General features: G+C 36.3%; 1 protein-coding gene across 5 annotated transcripts in view; it reads right to left on the reverse strand.

The window, feature by feature from the left end:
* The window catches only part of IL15 (interleukin 15), a 167006-nt gene that overhangs the window by 138676 nt on the left and 5440 nt on the right, over window positions 1–22890 (reverse strand). For 3 of the 5 annotated variants that reach the window (XM_081959909.1, XM_081959907.1, XM_081959910.1), the window contains exons 2-6: window positions 19234–19393; window positions 18648–18729; window positions 17968–18006; window positions 16788–16931; window positions 10761–13276 (exon numbers count right to left, since the gene is read on the reverse strand). In XM_081959909.1, the coding sequence (XP_081816035.1) occupies window positions 13142–13276; window positions 16788–16931; window positions 17968–18006; window positions 18648–18729; window positions 19234–19319 (486 nt within the window). In that variant the 5' untranslated portion in view covers window positions 19320–19393 and the 3' untranslated portion in view covers window positions 10761–13141. Of the gene's footprint in view, window positions 1–10760; window positions 13277–16787; window positions 16932–17967; window positions 18007–18647; window positions 18730–19233; window positions 19394–19524; window positions 19682–22890 lie in introns of those variants that run through there. The other 2 variants (XM_081959908.1, XR_014175929.1) reach the window with 2 other exon arrangements.

A 22890-nucleotide genomic window follows, 5' to 3' on the forward strand; every position in this document is an offset into this window, starting at 1 on the left:
TTTGCCCTCCCCAGGCTCCAGAGGCTTTATAGGAGCCGGGGGGGGCAAAAATAGCCTCACCCGTCCCCCCGGAGGCCCTCCGGAGGCTTGATGAGCTTCCCTGACACCTTCGGATTGCTCAAAACGACCCTCCGAGCAAACCAGAAGTCACTTCCTGTTTGCTCGGAGGATCATTTTGAGCGCTCCAAAGGCTTCAGGGACCCTCTGGAAGGCGTCTGGGGGGGCGGGGGAGGCTGTTTTCGCCCTCCCCAGGCTCCTATAAAACCTCTGGAGCCTGGGGAGGGCGAAAAAAGCATGTAAAAATGGGGAGTTGCGCCTGTAGTGTGAGCATGCGCACTGGGGGGGTCGTGCATTGCATTATGGGTGCGGCACACCCGCACACGCCCCCCCCTGCGCTCCCCCCACTTATGGCACGCAAGCCAAAAAAGGTTCGCCATCGCTGCTATAAGGCAACACTGAATCTTTTTTCTAACTCCGTCTAACTCAGATCAAAACGCTTAGAGCTATAGGCCATGGTTCACTCACTCTCAGAAGCCAGTTCTCGGCAGTCAGACCATAAAGTTTGGGGAAATTGTTTTTTTCCCCATGAGCTTTTTGTCAGGGGCAATGGGATTTCAGAGCATCTTCTTAGGTTTCCTAATTTAGAAATAAATCTTCAAGAGCCAGCACAGCCTCTAAGATAAGTGAAAACCTTGCTCAGTGATGCAAAATTGAAGGAGGTATTAGATGTTGTGACTGCTGTTAAAGGCTTCTCAAACATGACCAAGATACCTACAAAAGCATCATGCCTGAGCGCATGGAGATGCTGGACTCCTTTACCGGAACTGCTCAGTTTCAGGCAATTCTGTGTTAGAAACCTATTCAGACTTCTAATTGTAATGTTTGCTTCCTCCAAGCATACATTTTTCTGTCATTCGTAATAAAGGGTTTGCACCCTTGATCATTGGCTTATAAAAATCAGGTTTTTTCAGAACCCTTATTTTCATATATTTTTTCTGCCTGCCACGTAGTAGCTAATTTTACACCAAGGACCTAATTACTTGAGTTTTCCTGGCATTTTTCTTTTCACTGTAACAAAATGTATGAGTATGGGATTGTGCCTGCAGTTCTCATTAGAGGCGCAAACAAACAAATGCACCAGCTAGTGAATGGCCACTAGAAATATTCTAGATAACAAATCCACATTTTGTTTTTTATGAGACTTCAAAAATTGTATACAATACCTTATTTTCAACATCTGGATGAGTTGCTGATCTGGTAGAGGCAATGCAAGGTAGAGAGATCCTGTGTTTTTTTGAAAACAGAATTTTCTCAAGCTAATTATTAGGGCCTTCTGCTTTGAGATGATAAAAAAGTTCATGTTTTATTATTCACCAAAGAATAAATAAGAAGAACAGCAAATAAGGATGAATGTTATCTATTCAGTTTTAATATATTTCAAACTTCTTTCAAAAATTAGAATAAAATTTAGCATGTTTTGTATATTGTACCTAAGCATTCCAGACCATGTATCATTGGTTTCAACTGATTTTACACCTACAATAAAATACACCTATAGTAATGTTGTATTTATTCTAATAGATATAAGGTGCCATGCGTATCTTACTTTTCTTGCATGTTTGTTAGTGTGTTAATTTATGAGACTGTAAACTCAAGCAGTTTCCAATTCAACTGTATACAGAGCAAAAATCAAAAAATAAATACAATGGTACAGATAGTACAGACAGTTCATTTAGTGAATGTTCAAAGTTACAACAGCACTGAAAAAAGTGACTTATGACTATTTTTCAAAGTTGCAACCTTTGTAGCATCTCCATGATCATGTGATCAAAATTCAGATGCTTGACAACTGGTTGATACTAATGACCATTGCTGTGTCCCAAGGTCATGTGATGACCTTTTTTGACCTTTTGACAAGCACAAAGTCAATGGAGAAGCCAGATTCGCTTAACAACTAAGTTACTAACTTATCAACTGCAATGATGCAACTGTGGCAAGAAAAGTTGTAAAATGGGGCAAAACTCACTTAACAAATGTCTCACTTAACACCAGAAATGTTGGGCTGAATTGTGGTCCTAAGTTGAGGACTACCTGTATAAGTAATCATAAATAATAAAGACCATAATATCATCCATTGACATCCATTTATTTGTATTGTTCTCATAACAATATGATTTCCAAAGCCCTTCTGGAAAAAAATGAATTTAACAAGCCTTTGAAATACCACAAGAACACGGGCTCTCTTGCCTTTAAGGAAAGCTGTAAGAGAGGAATCTTTATGGAAAGTGCTGACTTTGAAGTCTTCTCTCATTAAATATCCCAACATGTGAGGATTTCCAGTAGGCACTTTCTGCTTGCTTCCATTGGTGATGGATTTTACTCAAAAGCAACAGTCTCAAAAATACCCAGGCACCAAGGTCAATGTGACTTTACTAAACAGTGCTTTAAATTGCACTCGGAAATAAACTGGCAAATAAGGCAGCTACTTCAGCAGTTAGTTCACATGATAGTGATATTCCTGACTTGTAAGACTTTGTGCAATCACATTCTCTACTAACTGGAATTCCATCCTCTCCCTTTGTTGTTTTGCTCGATATACAAAGGTGAACAGAAGATCAGCCTTTTTATGCCAGATGTGTTTATTAAGAGTTTTGTGGCCTGTTCTTCAAGATTCCTCTTCTCATAAATCAGCTCAGAATAAAAAGTAATATACATAACAAAATGTCAGTCTATTAAAATACAACCAAATAACAGGAATAGGACAATAAGACCAGTGGTGACAGATAAAGTAATTAAATACAGAACCACAAACATAATTCAAGTCTGAACTGGCAGAAGTGAATCTGTGCAACTCTCCAATATAGCAAAAACAAAAGCATCTTTTCCTGGTAAAGGAGTATCGATAATCTATATGATTTTTGCACAATTCATAAGCTTTCTTGAAGCTCTCCAAAATGCTTACATTAGCATGCAGTTTCTTTTTGTTGCTGTATTAATTATTTTAATGATAAGATACTTCAGAAGTCACATTAGAATTGCTAATATTTTTCAGACGATGATGGTTGTTCAATGAGAAATAAGACTGCCTTTACAAATGTTGTCTTTATATATCATGGCTTTTGAGACAGATGTCTCGTGGAGTCAAACTTAATTCCCTTTGAGTACTCCATTTCAGTATTAGCAACTCTTTTGCCTGAGGACCGGATTTCTATTAAGCAATTGCTATCCACATTTTTTTTTCCAGTACATAATTTCCAGTGCATAATTTTCTAGTTAATTTATTTACTTACTTACTCCTGTCTCGTTCTTTCATTAGTATTTTTATTGGCTATTAGGTTTAATTGGTTCTTTGCAAGCAAGAATAGCTGTTGGGGTCCAGCAGGAAATCCCAGAATATAGTTGTGAAGTTCTGCAAATGTGAATTTCCCAATTGTGGTATAAGTCAAGGACTACCTACAATTATTTGAGAAGTGAAGTTCCCAGGCCACCATAAAGAGATGACAGTTAAGACAAATCTCTCCCTTTCCTGCCTAGGTTGGCTGAGCTGCATTTCAAATTTAGTGTACAGATTTATTTATCTAGTCAATATCAAAATGCTAGTTGCAAAAACATTCTCTTGTTTTAGTCTATGTTTTTCCAAAAGCAGATTTAATCACATCATTTGGATTTGGCTGATCTTTTTTAAAAAAAAAAAACCTCAATTTATTTAATTGCCCTATGAAAGTTATCATGTATCATTGGCAAAGGGAATGAAACAATCACTTTTCCAACCTTGTGATATTATTTTTATTCAGGTTTAGGTCATAGAGTTTCCTCACATTTCCCCCAAACAACTTACTGTATTTTTCGGAGTATAAGATGCACCTTTTTCCCCCAAAAAAGAGGGTGGAAATCTGGGTGCATCTTATACACTGAATACAGCATTTTTGGCCTCCCAAAACCCCATCCCTGCACATCCAATTTTTCGCAAAAACGGATGTGCAGAGGGTTTGGGAGGCCTGCAGAGTGCAAAAACTTTTTTAAAAATTTACCTCTTCAAAATCTTGGTGCATCTTATATTCCGGTGCGTCTTATAGTCCTAAAATACGGTACATTGATTCAAAAAGGTGAATACTGTAACACCCTACTCTCTCCTTCACTTCTATGAAGAAACAGAAGCAATAGACCAGGGGTGTCAACTCACAGCATCACGTTACGTATCGGAACTTTTCCTCCTTCACTTAACCGGGCATGAGTGTGGCCATCGTGTGACACATCTGGCCAATGGGCCAGGAGTTTGACAGCCCTGCAATAGACTGTTCATTGTAATTGTGTCAGTCCTGTTCTAATCAAATTGTCAGATCAGGCTTTTTCTATGCAAAATACTGTTTTTACAGAAACACGCTGAATCACCTTATTGTGATTTCACTGCAGACTCTGTGAACGGAGTTGGTTGATCCAAAGTATAGATAACACAGTACAGAATAGACAATACTGGTGTGTTGGGTGGAGAGAGAGGGGGGGGGGTTCTTCCTTGCACTTATGAGAATTCAAGGGAAAATGAGGGGGGGGGGAGCCAAATATACTGGAAAAAGGGATGCCCCCAACAACACTTAGCTGATTATTTGGTTGTGGTGAAAGGCAGAGGTTTACATTCATTCTTCCAAGGCTGTGCAAAATGTCTTCTCAGAGGCATGTAATTCATTTGAACAGCTTTGACTGGTATTGAAAGCCGGCTGGGCTTTAAAAAGGCACTAAACTGGTTGAAATAAATAAAAAATAACCTGAAAATGTACAATGAAATTTAGTTCCACTTCACAGGTTTTAAATTCCCTGAACTGGATTTGTTTTTTCTGATCTTAGTGTTCACTTTCTTGTTCTCCTCTGACAGACTTTGGCAGTGGCATGGCTCAGGGGTTTTAGAAATGAAGAGTTTGATGGGGATTCTTTTTGAATGGTTGCAAGCATATCTTAGACACACACCATTCTACTGTAGAAAACACAAATATATCTTAATGGGAAAATTAAGGGAGAAGCATATAGATGGAATTGTGGATGTGTCTAGTTGCACGCTCTCTGCTCAAATCCATTCAGGACTTTGTGTTGGCACATTTGCTGCTCCCCCATCATCTATCTCCATCCTTTTATTCCCCAACTCCAAAACTACTCCAATGTACAACTTTAAAAAGTGATTTTTTTGTTTTCAATCTGTGTTTATTATAGTTATAATTAAAAGGGAAACTACTCAAAAGATATTACATCAAAAGAAAAATAAACCCAACAGTATAGTTGTTCAGATATCATAAACTGGCTAATAAAATGCTTTATAGCCACCTAATGCTTATGAAATCTCATTAAGGTGGGAAGGCAACAAAATTAAATAATGAGGATTTGCTTGTAGCAGTTTCAATTTCTATACTTCAATTTGTAAATAAAAATAACACTAAAATAAGACTGATGAAATGAAAAAGCTAGTTGTTTCAAGGTCAACATTGTTAAGCGTCAACACAATTTAATTATAAAGCGATGCCTTTGGATATTTTTCTAATGAGAAAAATGTCATGGTGCCAATAATCTTGTTACATGATTGATGTGTATGCATAAGCCATTAATATCCAGTGAAATTATTATATTGTCTAAAGACTAAAAAAAAGGTTGTTCATTTGTGACAGCAATATCTGAGGACATATTCCACAGGAAATGGAAAAGACAGACAGAATTCTACTTGTTTGGCTTATTCTCAACCAATAGATACTGCGTTGATTATATCCCTTTGGAGATTATTGTTGTTATATATATATCAGTTACTGTGTCCTTGTCTCTCTATGAATGGAATGCTGCTAGAAGAATGCCTGGATAGCATTACAATTAAGTGCTTCTAAAACTGGTTTGAAATCCATACTGAGACAGTACTGATCAATAGTTCCACAAAGAATGGACTGCAGTATTGAGTGGAATGCCACCAAATTCAGTCCTGGGCTATATACTATTCAGAATTTTATCATTTATTCTTTATATCAGTAGAGGATTATGAAATTTGCAATGAAAAAAATATTGGATTCGATAGCTAACACTCTAGAAAACAGACATACAATAATTTCTCGATAGGTTAAATGGATAGAAAATAACAGAATGGTGTTTAATATAAATAAATGAAAATGTATTCAAGCTTGGAACTAAATGAAATGTATATATTATATATAATACCTTGCTTAGCAATAAATGGATCTTGAAATAGTTGATCACAGATTTAACGAAGTCAGTGGTGTTACTTGACTGCTAAAAATATTTCCCATTTTGGGTTGCATCCAGGGATGGGTTGCTACTGGCGTTGCTGCTGGCTCTCTTCGCACACACTTTTTTTAATGACTAGGTCACTAGCTTAATGGGCAAGAGTAAGGCTACCACAGAAGTCAGGTTTGCTTAATTCATCACCTGTATAGTTAAAAATTGATTGAACACCATTCACAAAACACTTGAGCCCCATCCTGTACTTCAGAAAAATATTGCAGATGGACATTTCTCACAGCTGCCCATTTATAACTAGATAATATTTTTCACAATCTATTGATCCAGGTGTGACCTTCAAAATATGGAATACCTCACCATATACTATCAAACAGATGTCCTGGCTGTTTCGAATTTAAATAAGGCTCTTTATGAAATCATTCTGTTTCTTTAAAATTGTTCTTGCAATTTCATGTCTGTCTGTCTGTCTGTCTGTCTGTCTATCTATCTATCTATCTATCTATCTATCTATCTATCTATCTATCTATCATCTATCTATCTTCTATCAATCTTATTACACATCGTCTTTAGTGACCATTACTTTGAACACACAAGCATGTAACTGCACTATGAAATTGGCTTTCATAGCCAAATCTTACCACCATTTTATTGGCAGTGTCTTGTCTTAAGTAGTATCCTGAAGACTAGGAAATATAATAACGGGGACTAATGCGTTTATTTCTTTATTATCAAATTTGGACCCTCACTAAAAAAATAACAAAACCCCACAGCAGTTTATGAATTTAAACAAACTAAAACTATCAACTTAAAATAATAAATCTAAGCAATACATAATAATAAAACTACTTAAGTATCATTCAAATCTGCATAGGCTCTGGATGCTCCCACTTGCTTTGCCGATAAGCTCATCTAATGACTGGCAATGGGAAACTTGGATTCTATTTTATTTATTAAATTTCTACATTACCCAGCTCACCTAAGGGAGGCTGGGTGGTTTAAAACAGTGCAATAAAAATATAAATACCTGAATGAAAGCAGACATTAAAAACAGAGTAAAGAAAAATTTAAAACTTACAAGTTAAAAGTAAAAAATCAAAATTTAAGAGGTTAAGAAAGCAGTGGGAGTGCCTTCAATCCACTAGCTATTCCCAGGGTTGTATCACACTCTCAGATGCCCCATGCTAATTGGAAGAGCCAGGTCTTAACACTCTTCCAGAAAACCAGAAGAGTGAGGTCCTACTTCTGAGGATAAAATGTTCTAATACAGGGGTGTCAAACTCAAGGCCTGGGGGCTGGATCCAACCTGCGGAGTGCTTAGATCTAGTCCATGGGGCCACCCTGGAAACAGCAAAGGACTGGCCCGTGGTGCCTCTGCCAGCTAAAACGGAGCTCCATTTTCACTGGCAGGAGGCCGTTGCAGCCGAAAATGGAACTTGGGACTCTGTTTTCACTGGCACAGCAGTTGGGCCTCTACAGGCACCCCCAACATGAGTGCCATTAAACTGGCCATGCCTATCCTGATCACGCCCACTCCAGCCCCCCAAAGTCAAACACTACCCTGATGCGGCCCTCAATGAAATTGAGTTTGACACCCCTGTTCTAATGGATGAGGCAATAGCAGAGAAGGGCCTTCTTCTAGAACCCACCAGTCAAAATGTCTAATCTGATGGGATATGCAGCTGGTGTATTTACTCAATTTACTAGAATCACAACCTAAATGGGCAGTGGGATTTTATACATGGACATCTGCACAAATATGATGCCCAGTTTCATATTTTCTGACAAATGTTCCCAGCAGAGCTTCATATAGTTACAGTTTTCCAATGATACAGTCATGGAAAAGACTAAACAGTGTGCTGACTATTTAATATCTAGGCATTTTATAAAATAACATGGATCTCAGACTTGTTATCGGTTGGATTTCTTAAACACCCTAGTCCTTAAGAAATCAGATAAATAACACTTACTCTAACCTTTCACATGATAACTGTGCCAAAATATATTTTAAAAAATCCATTCTGCTGCTTGATTTAATTGCCTCTGCAGAGTTACATCAGAAAGTCATTTCAAGAAAATCCTTCTGGAATTGAAATTATGTCCTCGTTGAAACTGTAGAACATGTATTGAAAAAAATGTATTTTTACTGTAATATTAGGAACAAGCACTACTTTAAATCAAAATTCCAAGTAAGATAAAAATATGCATTGCTGCATACTCCTCTCTCGTGTTTACAAGGCAATAGCTGTACACAAAGCTAAATGTCTTGTTGCAAATAAGTCATATATAGTTAAACTACACCAGCTGATGTCATGTATGTTTTATTAATTATCATATAAAATTGTGAATTTTCCTTATTTGTGAACTGTGTGGTGGCCTTCGGATCTTGTGTGATGTTCTTAAATTTACCTATTCTTAGTTTTATTCGAAAAGTCTGTTGACTGAATTTTAACTTCAGTAAACAAAAATCAATAAAAATCAATTAAGTTTCACTGTTATATCTCATCATGCTCCAATAATATTGTCAATGGTATTTATGAGGATAGTTCGGCATAACTGGTGTAGTCATAATCGTCTGTGCAACTCCTTGAGCATTACTAATCAATCAAGGTCAATCTGCCATTTAAGGGCATGCTTCAAGGTTCCATCCAGCTTCCTGATCTGTTCTGCTGGTTTTAAATTCCTACAGCCTCCAGGCTCCCTATCCTGTAGACTGATCAGTAGTTTTTGACCTCTGGATTGGATTCAGCAAACTTCTGCAGTTCTGAACTTTTGACTTTCAGCTAATAGCTTGGGCGTTTCTTCCCTTTAGCTATTTCCATAGACTGGCTTACTCTGTTCCTGTCCGCAGGCAAAGAATTCTTTTACTAGTCTCTGCTTGAGTGAATGTAAACTTCAATTTGTAACCTTCTGTCTGAGTTTTATCTATTTAAGCACTGAACTGATTTATGGTCCAGTTAATAAATAAATTAGAGCAACATACCAATTATTCTTATATAATTGTTCTTGTCTATTCACAGCTCAACTTTATATAGAATTATTAAATATTTAAATTTCCTTTTCCAAAAAGCACATTCTTTCAGATAACAAATTCATTAGTTAAATGTCTGTGAGACATTAATTAGTTTGGGGCTAGTTTACTGTACATAATAGTACATCTTGTATTGGAAAAAAAAAGATTCTCAGCATATCCCGGAAAAGGGAGTACATATTGGGGGGGGGGGGGGGGAAACCAGGTAATTAACAGGCTACTGGAATATAACAGCCGCAATAATATAATGTAACAGTAGCTCATTCACAGTTAAATATTCAAAGGGCAAGATTCAAAACACACCCACCCACGCAGATATAGAAACAGGGAGATGGTGAATCTTGCCTTAATCTTCATGAGACTCTCTTCCTCCAGGCCTAATTTCCTCCATGCCTGACTCGGGTATGGTCCCCTTTGGTTTCTTGCTCAGGCAACATCCCTGTGCCCAAGTCCTTATGTTCATTCCTGTTAGTAGTCCCAGAAGAGAAGAGTTGTATTTTGGAGTCTAATGGGAGTTATTTTATTTCTCCTAACCATGACCATAACTTTCTTTCCATTGTCAGTTGTTTTGTAAAAATAATTCATAGGTGAAAAATTATTTTGCAGATGAAAATTTGAAATACTACTTTGGATGAAATCGTTAGTTGAATAATTTTGTACAGCCCTATAAGTGTACTTGTATTAAATGGTAGTGTTAACTTTTTGAAATAAAGCGAAATAATATACTGAAGATATACTAAAGACAAATAGTAGCATTTATGTATTATATTACTTTTGTTACAGGATTTTTAAATTTCATTTTCCTGCCTTCATATAGCCACTGAAGAATTAATGTTTTCCCAATTTGTTTTACAAGTATGATGAAAAATTTTAAGCTACAATTCTTCCACTGACTCTAAGGATTTCACCCAGGGATAGGGTCGACGTATTTCTTTTTGTCAATGTTGTTTGGTAAATACATTATTATATATGTACGTTATATATGTCCCCTCCACACCAGATTAGATTAGAGGGTTATAAAAAAGGGTAGTTTTTATATGTAGGTTTTCCATGACACAAAGGAACAGGAAGACATCCCCCTGCTTAGGCTTTTTAATTGGCAATTTACACTTTTATTGCTAAATTACATAAACTATTATAAGAAAAGCATTACTTCTAGAAAACATGTAAAAAAATAAATACACATGAAAACATAGAAGGAAAAAAATACCCAAAGAAAACCCAAATAAGTGTCAATATTGCAAATTATATTTTATTCATACAGAATTGTGTTAATCAGTTTATCATTATGTGATAAAGATCAAGATAAAGGCTATAAATGAGCACATCTTTAATACATTGTTTAAAAGTAAAAATTAAATGGCCAATTTGTCTAATTGAAATAGAGTATTTTTTTGCTTTAATCTCTCAGGTAAAAAAAGAATACTCATTTCTTTTACACAAGGTTTTTACAGGAATATCTTTGACAATAATTACATCTGTATTATCAATCTTCAGTGTTGCGTATAAGGCTGATGCAAAGCTTAATATCTTGTCTTCTTTTTGACAAAGGACCTCAAAACATCTCTCATAATATTATCACAAATCTTGTTTTTATTCTATAAATCATCAATTTCTACAAATTATCTCCTCATCCGAATCCAAAACATTTTCTAAAAATTTAGCAACTTTTTATAAAATATTTTCATTAGAATCCTCTGAGTGCTGTAAATGTCATTTTTTCCCTCTCTCAATGCCAATGCTAATAGAATAATCTTATTGTCTAGTTCTCTTTCTAATTATCTCTAATTCTTTTTCTGCAATCTCTCTCTTACTCTCCAGAATTTCAATTTTGTTATTGTTTTACTCTCCAGATACTTGTTTTTACAGAACTGTTCTCCTGGACCATGGCAGTTGCAATTATTTGGCTAACAGGACCCACATAGGCCTTTCCCACTGGAATGAGCTGAGTGGGCTAATGCCTTTGGGATGAGATGGTCTTCATATGCCCTGGACCCATGCCATAAAGGACTTTAATGGTGATAACCAATACTTTGAATTGAACATGGAAGCAAACTGGCAGCTAGTGAAGCTCACATAAGAGTGGTGTCACATGTACCATCAAAGGTGATTCCAGAATGTTCCACACCACTACATTCTGTACCAGTTGTTGTCAAGGTTGAACCGCTTTTTAGGTCTTATTGCTTTCAACTTTCTAAAGAACTGGTGGGAGGGAAAGGTGAAAGAATAAAGATCCTCCAGAGGCAGACCGTGAGAGCCAAGATCTCACCAAGGACATTGATGCAGGTGCCCGACAGAGACATGAACTGTTCTCAAAACAAAAGGATGATTCATAATTGGACAATGTGACCAAACCCGGGTAGGGAGAAGAAGCTATTATTTAACTATACAAGCATTGGACAGGAAAAGTCAGAGTTGGTTTTGATTCTTCAGGGCTGAAATGCTTTATTCAATATTTGGTTTTGGGATTTAAAAGTTCCTGAGAGTGTCTACTTTTCTTGAGTTTGCTAGTCAGACCGTTGACATTTGTAGTTTCTGAATACTATTCAGGGGTAATCCCATATAGAGAATATTTCAGTAATCCAACTGGGAGATAACGAAGGCACGAGTGATTGCATGCAGGACAGCATTATCCAGGAAAGGGGGCAATTGTATGAAGAATCTCCTACCATGACTGCCACCTGATCTTCGAACAGACGCTGCAAGTCTAAGAGCACCCCCAGATTGTCCAATAACTCCAGGATGATAAGATTGTTTTAAGCTTTTATATATAGAGATCTTTGATAAAAATAATTAAGAAAAGATCCTATTAGATTTGGTAAGTGTACCTCTTAATACAGATATATGTGCATGCAATATCAATGTAATATCCTATGGTGTAACATCAAATGATATGTGGTGCCGCCGGATCCTTCAGGAACCCAATCAGATGAGGAGATGTGGGAGTCAGGGTCAGCATCAAGGAAGCCTAAGAGCTCTGAGAGGGAAGAGGGAATGGAACTGTCAGAGAGCGAAAGACAGAGGCGGAGCCTGGGCATCCATCAGTCCTCAGATGGAGAGTCAACAGCTTCCAGGTCTGGAGGTGGCTGATGAGGAACAACTGGGTCCAGTGCCTGATACACAGATGCACAGAAGGCAGAGGAGAGGAGAGCAGTGGAAATCTGTGGGCTGATCCTTGGGACAGAAGAGCTACTGCTGCTAGCGAAGCTCCACACTTTTTGCCCTTTTCTTGTATAAGCAGGTTTGAATTGCTACATCTTGTAAATTACCAGGTCTTTGGCTGCTATGCTATTCAGCATGTCTGGATTTCATGAAGTCCATTTCATGACTTCAATGACAATTGTGTGTGTGTGAATCTGCATTGATTTTTTTTCACATTTTCAGTCACTGTCCAACTCTATCCTCATGTTCCCAATTTCCTCCTCTTTGGATTCTCTTTCTCTTTTCCAGCATTCCAGTATATAAATGTGATCTCCTCTCTTGAAGCAGAAAGCAAACTCCTTTTAAAATTGGCACATAGGTGTCGTTCAGCTAATTTAGTTACAGGTAGTATTTGTTCAGCTATCCCAATTGGGACCCGCAGTTGTCATTAAGCAAAGTAATTGCTAAGTGAAAATTCAACTGTGCCTATGATCTTACTTAAATTTCCTTTGCTGTACAGACCCATGAAACTCGTGAGTGCAAGGATTGGTTGCAAAGTTACTTTTTCATAACTGTAGTCCCAAACGGTCACTAAACAAGTCAGTCACTAAATGAGGACTACCTCTACTTCAAACTCCCAGAAGGGAAGAAAAAAAAAAGAGAGAGATGGGATTAGGCTGACCATTCAGAAACTATCTTTCCAAGGACGAAATAAATTATTTTTTCCAGCTTCAATGGAGTATCTCAGTGCACTACTTTCATTTTTTTCTTCTCTTCTTGGTTGATCCGCTGTATAACAAACCTGAAGCCTGTTATAAAGTCTGAATATTTTTTTTCTTTATATGTTTCACATCGTTGGCAGGTCTGTGTGTCTGTGTTCTTCAAAAATGAAAGATAGGGGAAAGTACAATAAGCAACTTGCTGAAGTAAAGACACATGATATATGTGACATAGATTCCTGATAGAAAGATTTCTATTACAGTTAGAGTTTAAAAAAATATTTTTTTAAACCTGCGGTATGAGATCCAAAACCATCTTTGTGAGTAGATGGCTCCAGAGGAATACAGGTAGTCCTTGACTTATGACCAGAATTGAGCCCAAAATTTATATTGCTAAGTAAGACATTGGTTAAGTGTGTTTTGCCCCACTTTATAGCCTTCCTTGACTCAGTTGTTAAGTGAATCACTGCAGTTGATAAGTTAGTAACCAGATTGTTAAGTGAATCTGGTTTCCCCATTGACTTTGCTTGTCAGAAGGTTGCAAAGGGTGATCACATGACCTTGGGATACAGCAACGTCATAAATATGAACCAGCTGCCAAGCATCTGAATTTTGATCATATGACCATGGGGATGCTGCAAAGGTCATAACTGTGAAAAATGGTTGTAAGTCCCTTTTTTCCATTCCTTTGTAACTTTGAACAGTCACTAAATGAACTATTGTAAGTGGAGGACTACCTGTACCAAAATATTGAAATTAGCAGAGTTCAGTGACTAAGTTTTCCTTTCTCTTTCACTCTACTGCAACAAACAGACAATCTATTTTAAAGCTACTAGCTTATATATTTATTTTTTTACTTGTTATTTTAGTCCTGTAGCCACTTGCAACCTACAAAGAATTTAAAGCTAACTGTTTAGGCTTGCCTAGTTTCTTACAGGTTCTTAAACTCCTTTAGACATTCTTCTGCAATTTACTCCTATTATCAATTCAATTCATTCCTGAGATCCTCTTAAAACAAAGTTGGACATTGCCAATGAACTAAATATACGTAGTCTAAAGACCTTTTAGTTAATGTATTGAGTAGTACAGGAATGTTGGAAGGAGAGGGTTGTGGGGGCAGGATATTTAACTCACAATTCACTTCAATATTGTTCAACCTATAAAATATATCAACTTTACAAAGGGAAAAATGTACTGCCCCACTCTGTTCTTTGGAAAAATATTTGTTCTCCTTCTCCATGGACAGTCTGCTCTGTTGCATGGGTATCACAGAGAGGAGAGGAAGCAGAGATTTTGATGTGTATAGTTGTGTTGTGAAGCCACTCTTTCACAGTGCTCCAACTACCAGCTTCCAGACAGAGGGCAGACAGATTTCATCAACGTCTTTTATCAAGTATGATCTTTAGCTCATAGCAAAAGGCAGGTGGATTATTTCAAACCTCCTCTCGATGTGGAAGAGAAAAATGATTTGCTTGTTAAAAACTAGGGCTGAATCTGGGGATCAAGAATGAGAAGAAAAATGGCACACCATCCATCTTTGCAGAAACATCAGAATTAACTGACTAGAGTCCTCTGGCTTCAGCTGTTAAATATAGATAATACGCTAGTATTTCATGTACTTTGTTTGAAGGGAATATGTTCATCCAAAGTGGACTCATCCCATGTAATTCACCCAAAGTTTTGAATGTGTGTATCAGACTAGGACATGCAAATTCTTGAATAAGTTCTATTTTTCAGTTTTTGAACCATGCCAATTTTGTTTGGTTTGTTACACTACGTTGTTACAGTAAAACTTTCCTTTCTTTAAAAGAACGATAGAAATCTTTTATCTTTCCATCTCCAGACTGAGACAGAGGTAATAATATTAAGGATGCCACAACATCCTGCTCTTAAAAATTAAAGTAAAGGCTCTCTGTGGACTTTATTGTTACTAAGAAAAGGGCCCATCTTATTTATTTATTTGTTTGTTTGTTTGTTTGTTTGTTTGTTTCGATTTATCAGTCGCCCCCTCTCCGCAAAGGGACTCGGGGCGACGTACAATTAAATCAAAAATATAAGTGTGGCATGGAGGAGGTGACATCAATATTTAACAGTCAAATACAAGTGAAAGCCACTAGGTTCAAATAAATAGCAATAAATTAAAACAGTTAAAACAATTTAAAAACCTCAAAATTTACGTTTAAAATATTAAAATTGCCAGGGAGGTTAGAAGGTTCTAGTTAAGCCAGGCCGGCTAGTTGGAACAGGTGGGTCTTGAGTTTTGTGCGGAAGGAGCGGAGATCGGTCGTTGTCCTGATATCTGGGGGGAGGTCATTCCAGAGGGCTGGGCCCATCACAGAGAAGGGGAAACATACTCAGCTTCCTTGGAAATGACAGAAATATCATAACTTTATCTCTGATGTGTGGCATTCAGACATGCCATCCAGTGGTGGGTTTCTACCGGTTCGGCCTGGTTCGGCCGAACCAGTAGTAATTTGGTGGCTTAGGTCGCTGGAACTGGTAGCAACCCAGGCCTGCCACACCACCGAACTGGTTCTCCTGGCGGCGCGGTAGGCACCACTATCTTGTTTTTGGCTTTTGCGCATGCATTTTTATTGTACTGCACATGCACGCGCAGTGCACATCAAGTGCACACGCTGCGCGACCACAAGCAAACTGGCAGTAGCAACCGGAACTGGTAGCAACCCACCCCTGATACCTTCTGAAAAATCTAAATTATGCTAGGTGTGCCTGCAACATAATTTTATTGGTTATGTAAATAATAAAACAGTATACATGGAGCTCCCTGCAAAGCATTAGCAGTTTACTGAGCAACCTGAACAAAAGAAGAGCCAGGGCTTATATACCGTATTTTTCAGACTATAAGATACACCAGAGTATGATGCACCAAGATTTCAAAGAGAAAAACAAAAAAATAGTTTTTGGCCTCCGCGTGTCCGGTTTTTGCTCTCTCCACCCCCAGGAACACTCTGCAGGCCTCCCAAGCCTTTTGTGCGTCCTATTTTTTGCGGGAAATGGTTGAAAGACGGGCCTGTTTTTGGTCTCGCAAAAACCCCAGGAGTGCCGTTTTTGCTCTCCCCAACCCCCAGGAGCACTCTGAAGGCCTTCCAAACCCTCTATGTGCCCTGTTTTTGCCAAAAATAGATGTGCAGGCGGGGTTTCAGGAGGCCAAAAATGGCATTATTCGGTGTACAAGATGCACCAACATTTCCACTCTCTTTTAGGGGGAAAAGTGTGCGTCTTATACACTGAAAAGTACCGTACCTTTGACCTACTACATTACAGAGACAAGACAAAGGGAAAGGTGTACATTACAGCATGACATCGAAATGTTTTTGATAACCCATCTGGGTGACATTATTTCTTCTTCCTACTGGGCCGGCATCTTTGTGATTTGGTCAGTGAATTTTAAAAAAAATGGTTTACTGGGCCATTGGTCTCTGTCTGGTTCTACCTCTGTTGCCACTAAAGGTCAATTCAACTTGCTATGTACATTTTCTTTCAAGTGGGCTTTAAACATTCCATATATGTGTGTTTGTGGGGGGAAGGAATTTTCTTTTACTGAATATCTGACAAATGAGTTGAGTAATTTTTTAAACGAATAGAAGATTTTACAAACTCCTTGTACACCAGTTCAGTGCAAGGTGTAGTTTAACCCAGGTTGGACTTACCATTTCAATGGGTAGAAAACTTGTAAGAAGTCTCATTATACGTTTCACACTATTATGAAATTTTTGACCCTCAAATTTAGATTCATACGACACTACATTCATCTCAAGCTGAAAGCATTTTATCACTGATAGATTACAATGACTCTAGGAAAAACAAAAGAAAAAGAAAAAAAAACAATAGATTTGTGTAAATAAATGTTTCTAGCCTCATTCAGACATTACATTTTGCATATATTATATTAGAAGTGGAGAGGTTATGCTCAGAAATGTGTGTGTGTGTGTATGTGTGTGTGTTGCTATATATTGATTACAATGGTGCACAAAGTCTGAAGAGATTGAAGTTCAGTTTTTCACTTATCTTTTACATCTTCTTAAGTTATTAATGTACAATTACATAGAATGGACTTGATATTCATTTATTAATATAAACATTATGTTCTACAATTACATATGATTGAAATAAAATATAAAATACCATGATTTTCTACCTTCTAATTAATTTTAATTAATTACAGTCTGATAAATATGCTAGCACAGTTCGTAAATTCCCCTATGTAAGAGTTCTAAATCTTGGGTGCAGTTGCTGATTTTTTTTTTTTTTTAGTCCCAACCGGACCTATTTCTCTTATAACTGGAACAGACAAAATTGCTTATGAAAATAATCTAAACAGGCTGGTAGATGTACACAGAAAACTAGGACGATAAACAAATCAGTACAGTTTCTACAAGTAAGCAGCAGGCTCTTGAAAGACACTTCGTTAATAATCTGATTCTCACATTGTAGATCATGTTTCAGAACACTTTCAAAGAATATCTCCTAGAACAAGGATCCCCAACCCCTGGTCCGTGGATCAGCATGAGTCTGGGGCATGCCAGAAACTGGGCCGCACAAACAAGTGAAGCCTCAACCGCAGGATGAAGACAACCCATGAAACCGCACCGTCTCTGGTCCGGGGAAAAACTTCTCTCCATAGAACCGGTTGGACCTTACCGCCCAAAAGATTGGGGGGGCGCTGTCCTAGAATACTGCTGTATTCCATAAACAGTGGAATATGATAAGATGCTGCTATATGTAGAACGCTGTGTAGCTGTTCTAAAAGGTTGGTGAATTGCAGATTTTAAACTGTCTACAATATATTTTAAGAGGTATTCAAATTTCTGAAAAATAAAACATACTCACGGGGTAATCTAAATCTGCAGTATATAAATAGGCATCAATCTAAAAGAAAAAAGAAAATTGTTATACAATCAGCAGTTTTAAAACATGTTTTTCCTCAAAGCATGAGATTAAAAATCATTTAAAAATGGCTCGGCATGTTAAGAACATTAAGCATCTAGAGAGGATGATTTGGGAACTGTTGAAATTAACAGTAAAATTTATTTTTTCCAAACTATGTACATTGGATAAGGCTAAAGGGTTTTTGTTTCAACAAATCTGCCTTACAATCATTGTAGAATCAAAGAGACATGATTGTGGGAAAAGTAGTATTTGGTATATATTTTCAGTTTAATTAGAAATGCTTTAAAGTTTAAAATGTCTTCAGATAATAGAAAATAGAAAGGTGAAAAAACTAAAACCAGTCATGACAGAAACACTCAAATATTGTCAAGCAATAACCCAAAGGTCTTTTTTTTCAAAAGGCAACTGGACTTCCTTTGAAGATGTTTCACTTTTCATCCAAGAAGCTTCTTCAGTTCTGACTGAATGGTAGAGAATGGAATAAAAAAAACACCTTTGGGACAACCATGATCTAGATGACTGAGAATCTTCACACACAGACAGGAAATAAGTTAAAATAGTACCAATATATTGGACTTTTGGTTATGTGGACATTTGTATTCATTTCTATTTTAAGTTACCTCAGAGCTGACTTCAATCTTTTCCAAGTCCTTTAGCACGGCTTCCAAACGTTCGATGGCTTGTGTATATAGTAGATGTAAGCTTGATTGAAACAGAAGAGTTAACACAATAAAACTATCAGAATACTTCAATGGTATCATAAAACCTGTCAACCGTATTTCAATTATTAACCATAACGAAACATCTATGATCTCTAATGCATTGTGAAATTGTATGTTAAGTTCAGAGAGGGATTATTTCAGCCCTAGTATTTTCTATATATAATATACATTTTTCTGAGATGTTTGCCCATAATATCATTTCATTTTAAAGAGAGAAGTTGGGTTAGCAATACTGCACCATTCCACTTCTAAGATGCTTACAATGGGGGAGAGGGATTGGGGAGGAGAAGAGGATTTGGGCCAGGAAATAGAAATTCATTCAACTGAATTTCTAGGGAGGAACAAAGCATCAAGAAAACAGTACACTTTTGCACATATTACAAATGTGCATTTTATTGCACAATTTATACATTACAGATATGAATGTGCAAAGTGATGGATACCCAATAGATTAAAAAAAAATTCAGCACTTTCCTTGACTCACCTCAGAATAAGGTAAAAAAACAGAAACTTATTTTTCAGATTTTCAGGAAACTGAAGGACAGATTTCAGCACAGCTTCAGAGACCATGATTCCCTTCTGAAATATTTCTTGCCCCCATACTCGATGAGACTTAACAAGCGGTGAGGAATACAATCCTTTTCCTATATGTTACATGTGTTTAAAAATATTACAAATTTAAACATATATGTTTATTATATAAATATAATATTATAAAAAACTAATATCACTTGTATCACTGTAACCATTATTGTAATTCTAATTAATTACTCACTCCTGGCATTAGCCTCTCATTTATTAAGAATCCTCCTGATGCAGGGATTTCAATTTCCAAAATTCTCAGCCAGCATGCTCTTACATTTTCTGGGCACTGAAGTCCACATATCGTATCTGAAAGTCACACTGGTTTAGAAAGCTGCACTAAAGGGTACCTGAAAATTAAATGATGAATACATATTTGTCCATAATGTTTTTATTCATGATATATTTCATGAGCATGATGACTTTGTTATGAAATAACTGAAACAAAAGATCACATTTATTTCTTCACTTAGAAATAATCAGTGTGATTCATCATCACTGTGATTTGCATGGATTTTTTTAATAACATTTTTATAACATTTATAATAATATGCAAAAATTCAAAAAGTCTGAATTAATATTATTCACAAAACAGAGGCTGAAAAGGTAGAACCTTCTACTGATAGTATGGAAACACTATATAAGGATAATGAATTAACATTAGAATCCATTCATCACAAAAATGTTGAAAGAGAATATAATTTAGTATTATATACTTTGTAAAAGGGAATGATTTCTTAAATGTTTGTATACAGCAGCCTAATAAAGGTGGGATACAAATTAATTAATTAGATAAATAAATAAGTGGGATAATAGTAATCATTGTCATCTATTTAAAAATAGAAATTGGGATTTTCCTATTCTATTTTACATTAAGCATGGAGTTTTTCATTAAGTTTATTTCAAATAAAAACTTATGTGAGTTTCAACTAGGTCTTTATTATTATCTTTAATTGATATTAGTTAGATTCACACTTAATTGATAGATCAGGTAAGAGGAGCTGAATTGTTTTCTTCATATTAAATTCCTTTCCTAGAGGAAGCCTTATTTACTTGATTAATCAACCATAAAGCCAGCAGTTCATATATTGGTTCACTATCTTAAGAAATAACATTTGATTTGTTGACAATACCAATGCTCCAGATATGAGAAGAAATAAGTATAGTCTATTCTCTTGAACAATTATACGAGTTATTAATGATGATTATATTCCAACGGGAATGGGGTATTTTTTGTTGTTCTGATATTGCAATTGCCATATTCTGCAACAATGGGGCCTGGCATGAATTATGATTAGATGAGGAGATGCAGCATTTATGATGATTTTTTCAATGGTTTCAACTTCATGAAAACGGAGGAAAAGAGTTATAACTATAGGAGACAATGTGTGGTAAAAAAAAATACTGTGCCCATGATTAGGATCTTTGCACCAGGAGCTGCAGACTATAAGGCTTGTGTGTTAAGTTGAGCAATAGGAATTAAAAGGACATTGGGTGTCCTGCTTGAGTCCTGGATGAATTTCTCCTGAAGCTCCTACAGAGATCAATTCCCTGGTCTGGTTTGTAATTACTTCACATACTTATACTCCAGGCCTGATTTTAGGATCTTACGGGTTTCTATGACAACTGTGGGCTTTCCAAATATCTAACCTGAGACACACACTCAAATGGACACACTCTTGTTCTCTCCTTTAAATCGAAGTGTGATCTAAGTATGGAAGACTTTATATTGAATCTTTTGTCATCACCAGACCATTTCCTAATATAGATGGGAATAATAGTGACACATTATCATTTTTCCTATCCACTGTATATGATAGGCATTTCCACTAAGCACTAGATTGTTAACAAAATCACTGAAATTCATTGTAATCTTGGCTTCACAGGCTGAATCAATAGATTCTAAGCTAAATTTTGCAAAATATTTTAATATAATTTTTATTCATAATTTTAATTGCAATAGTAACTATGTAATTAATTTAAAAAACTAATTAATTAGTTTTATTAAATAAAACTAAACCGAGAGAAAGAAAATAGAATGGAAAGTAGAAATAAAAGATTCAGAAAAAAAGAAAGAAATAAGAGAAAACAAAGAATATCATAAAGGGAGAAAGATAATTATATAAAGAAGTGATTTCCAACCTTCATGCCATGTACCAACAATTTTAATAACTCTTCATCCCCTATAAAGTTAAATAAGTTACTTTTCATCTCACATCCCATCCGTTGTCTATAAGCAAATCCATAATATCAACTTTTTAATCCCAGTGTCAGCAAATGTCCATTAAAATATGTTGCTAAGTGAGATAGTTGTTAAGTGAATTTTGCCTGATTTTATGACATTTCTTGCCAGAGTAGTTGAGTGAATCACTGCAGTTGTTAAGTTAGTAACATGGTTGTTAAGTGAATCTGGCTTCTCCACTGATCAGAAGATCACAAAAGGTAATCACATGACCCCAGGATATTTCAATCATAAGTATGAGTCAGTTGCCAAGTATCTGAATTTTGATCACATGACCATGGGGATGCTACAATGGTTGTAACTGTGAAAAGCAATCATAAGTTACCTTTTTCAGTGCTGTTGTAACTTCAAACTGTCACTAAACTAACTGTTGTAAATTAAGGACTACCTGTAAATAATTTTAAAATAGTGTAAATGTCCATATACACAAACTTTACAAGCACAAATTGCCATATTACATACAATCTAGGGGCTATTTGTTCTGAGTCATATAAATTATTACCTGCTAAAATATGGCCAGATAGATTCCATCACTGCGTACTAAATGTACTAGTGAAGACAATTGCATAAGTTTTTGAGAACGTCTGGAAAGCCAATAAAGTTCCAGATTAGAAGAGAACAAATATCACCTTCAAAAAGGAGCATGAATCAGGAAACTACACCCATCAGCTTGACATTTATTTTAAGCAAGATCCTTGATTCATAAATGATCAAGCAGTGCATTTGTGTACACTACAATGGGGTTCTACAATTAACCAGAATCAATCTGAGTTTGTTGCTCACAAATCATGCTATTCTAATCTTACCTCCTTCCTTACTACTTTAGGACAGCAGGGAATTAGGGGGTAGGGACCTAGCAGAAAGTATACCAAAGTACACAACAAAGCCTTCATCATATCCTCTTCAATAATATAAATATAGATTTGATTACGGTATTATTATCTGGACTTATAGTTCACAAGAAGTCATCAAAGTGTGCTATTAATAACTTTACTTTTGGCAAGGAAGTAAACTGCCATTGAGTTCTGCTTTGGTCCTGTGCTGGTCAACAGATTTTTTTAAAAAACTAATGACTTAGTAGAGTGAGCTGAAGAGACACTTTTGTAGATGATTCAAAACTGGGAGGAACAACTAATTTTTCTGATGAAAGAGCAAAGATTAAAGAAGAGCTAATGAGACTTCAACAGTGAGCTGAAATAAGTAGAATGAAACTTTAACAGGAAAAATATAAAGTTTTGCACTTGAGTCTGAAACATGTAAGGTACAAGCACAGGATGGGAAAGGCCTGCTTGGTAATATGTATGAAAGAATCTGGAT

Source organism: Natrix helvetica (assembly GCF_964273705.1).
Source record: "Natrix helvetica genome assembly, chromosome: 7".
Classification (NCBI taxonomy): domain Eukaryota; kingdom Metazoa; phylum Chordata; class Lepidosauria; order Squamata; family Natricidae; genus Natrix; species Natrix helvetica.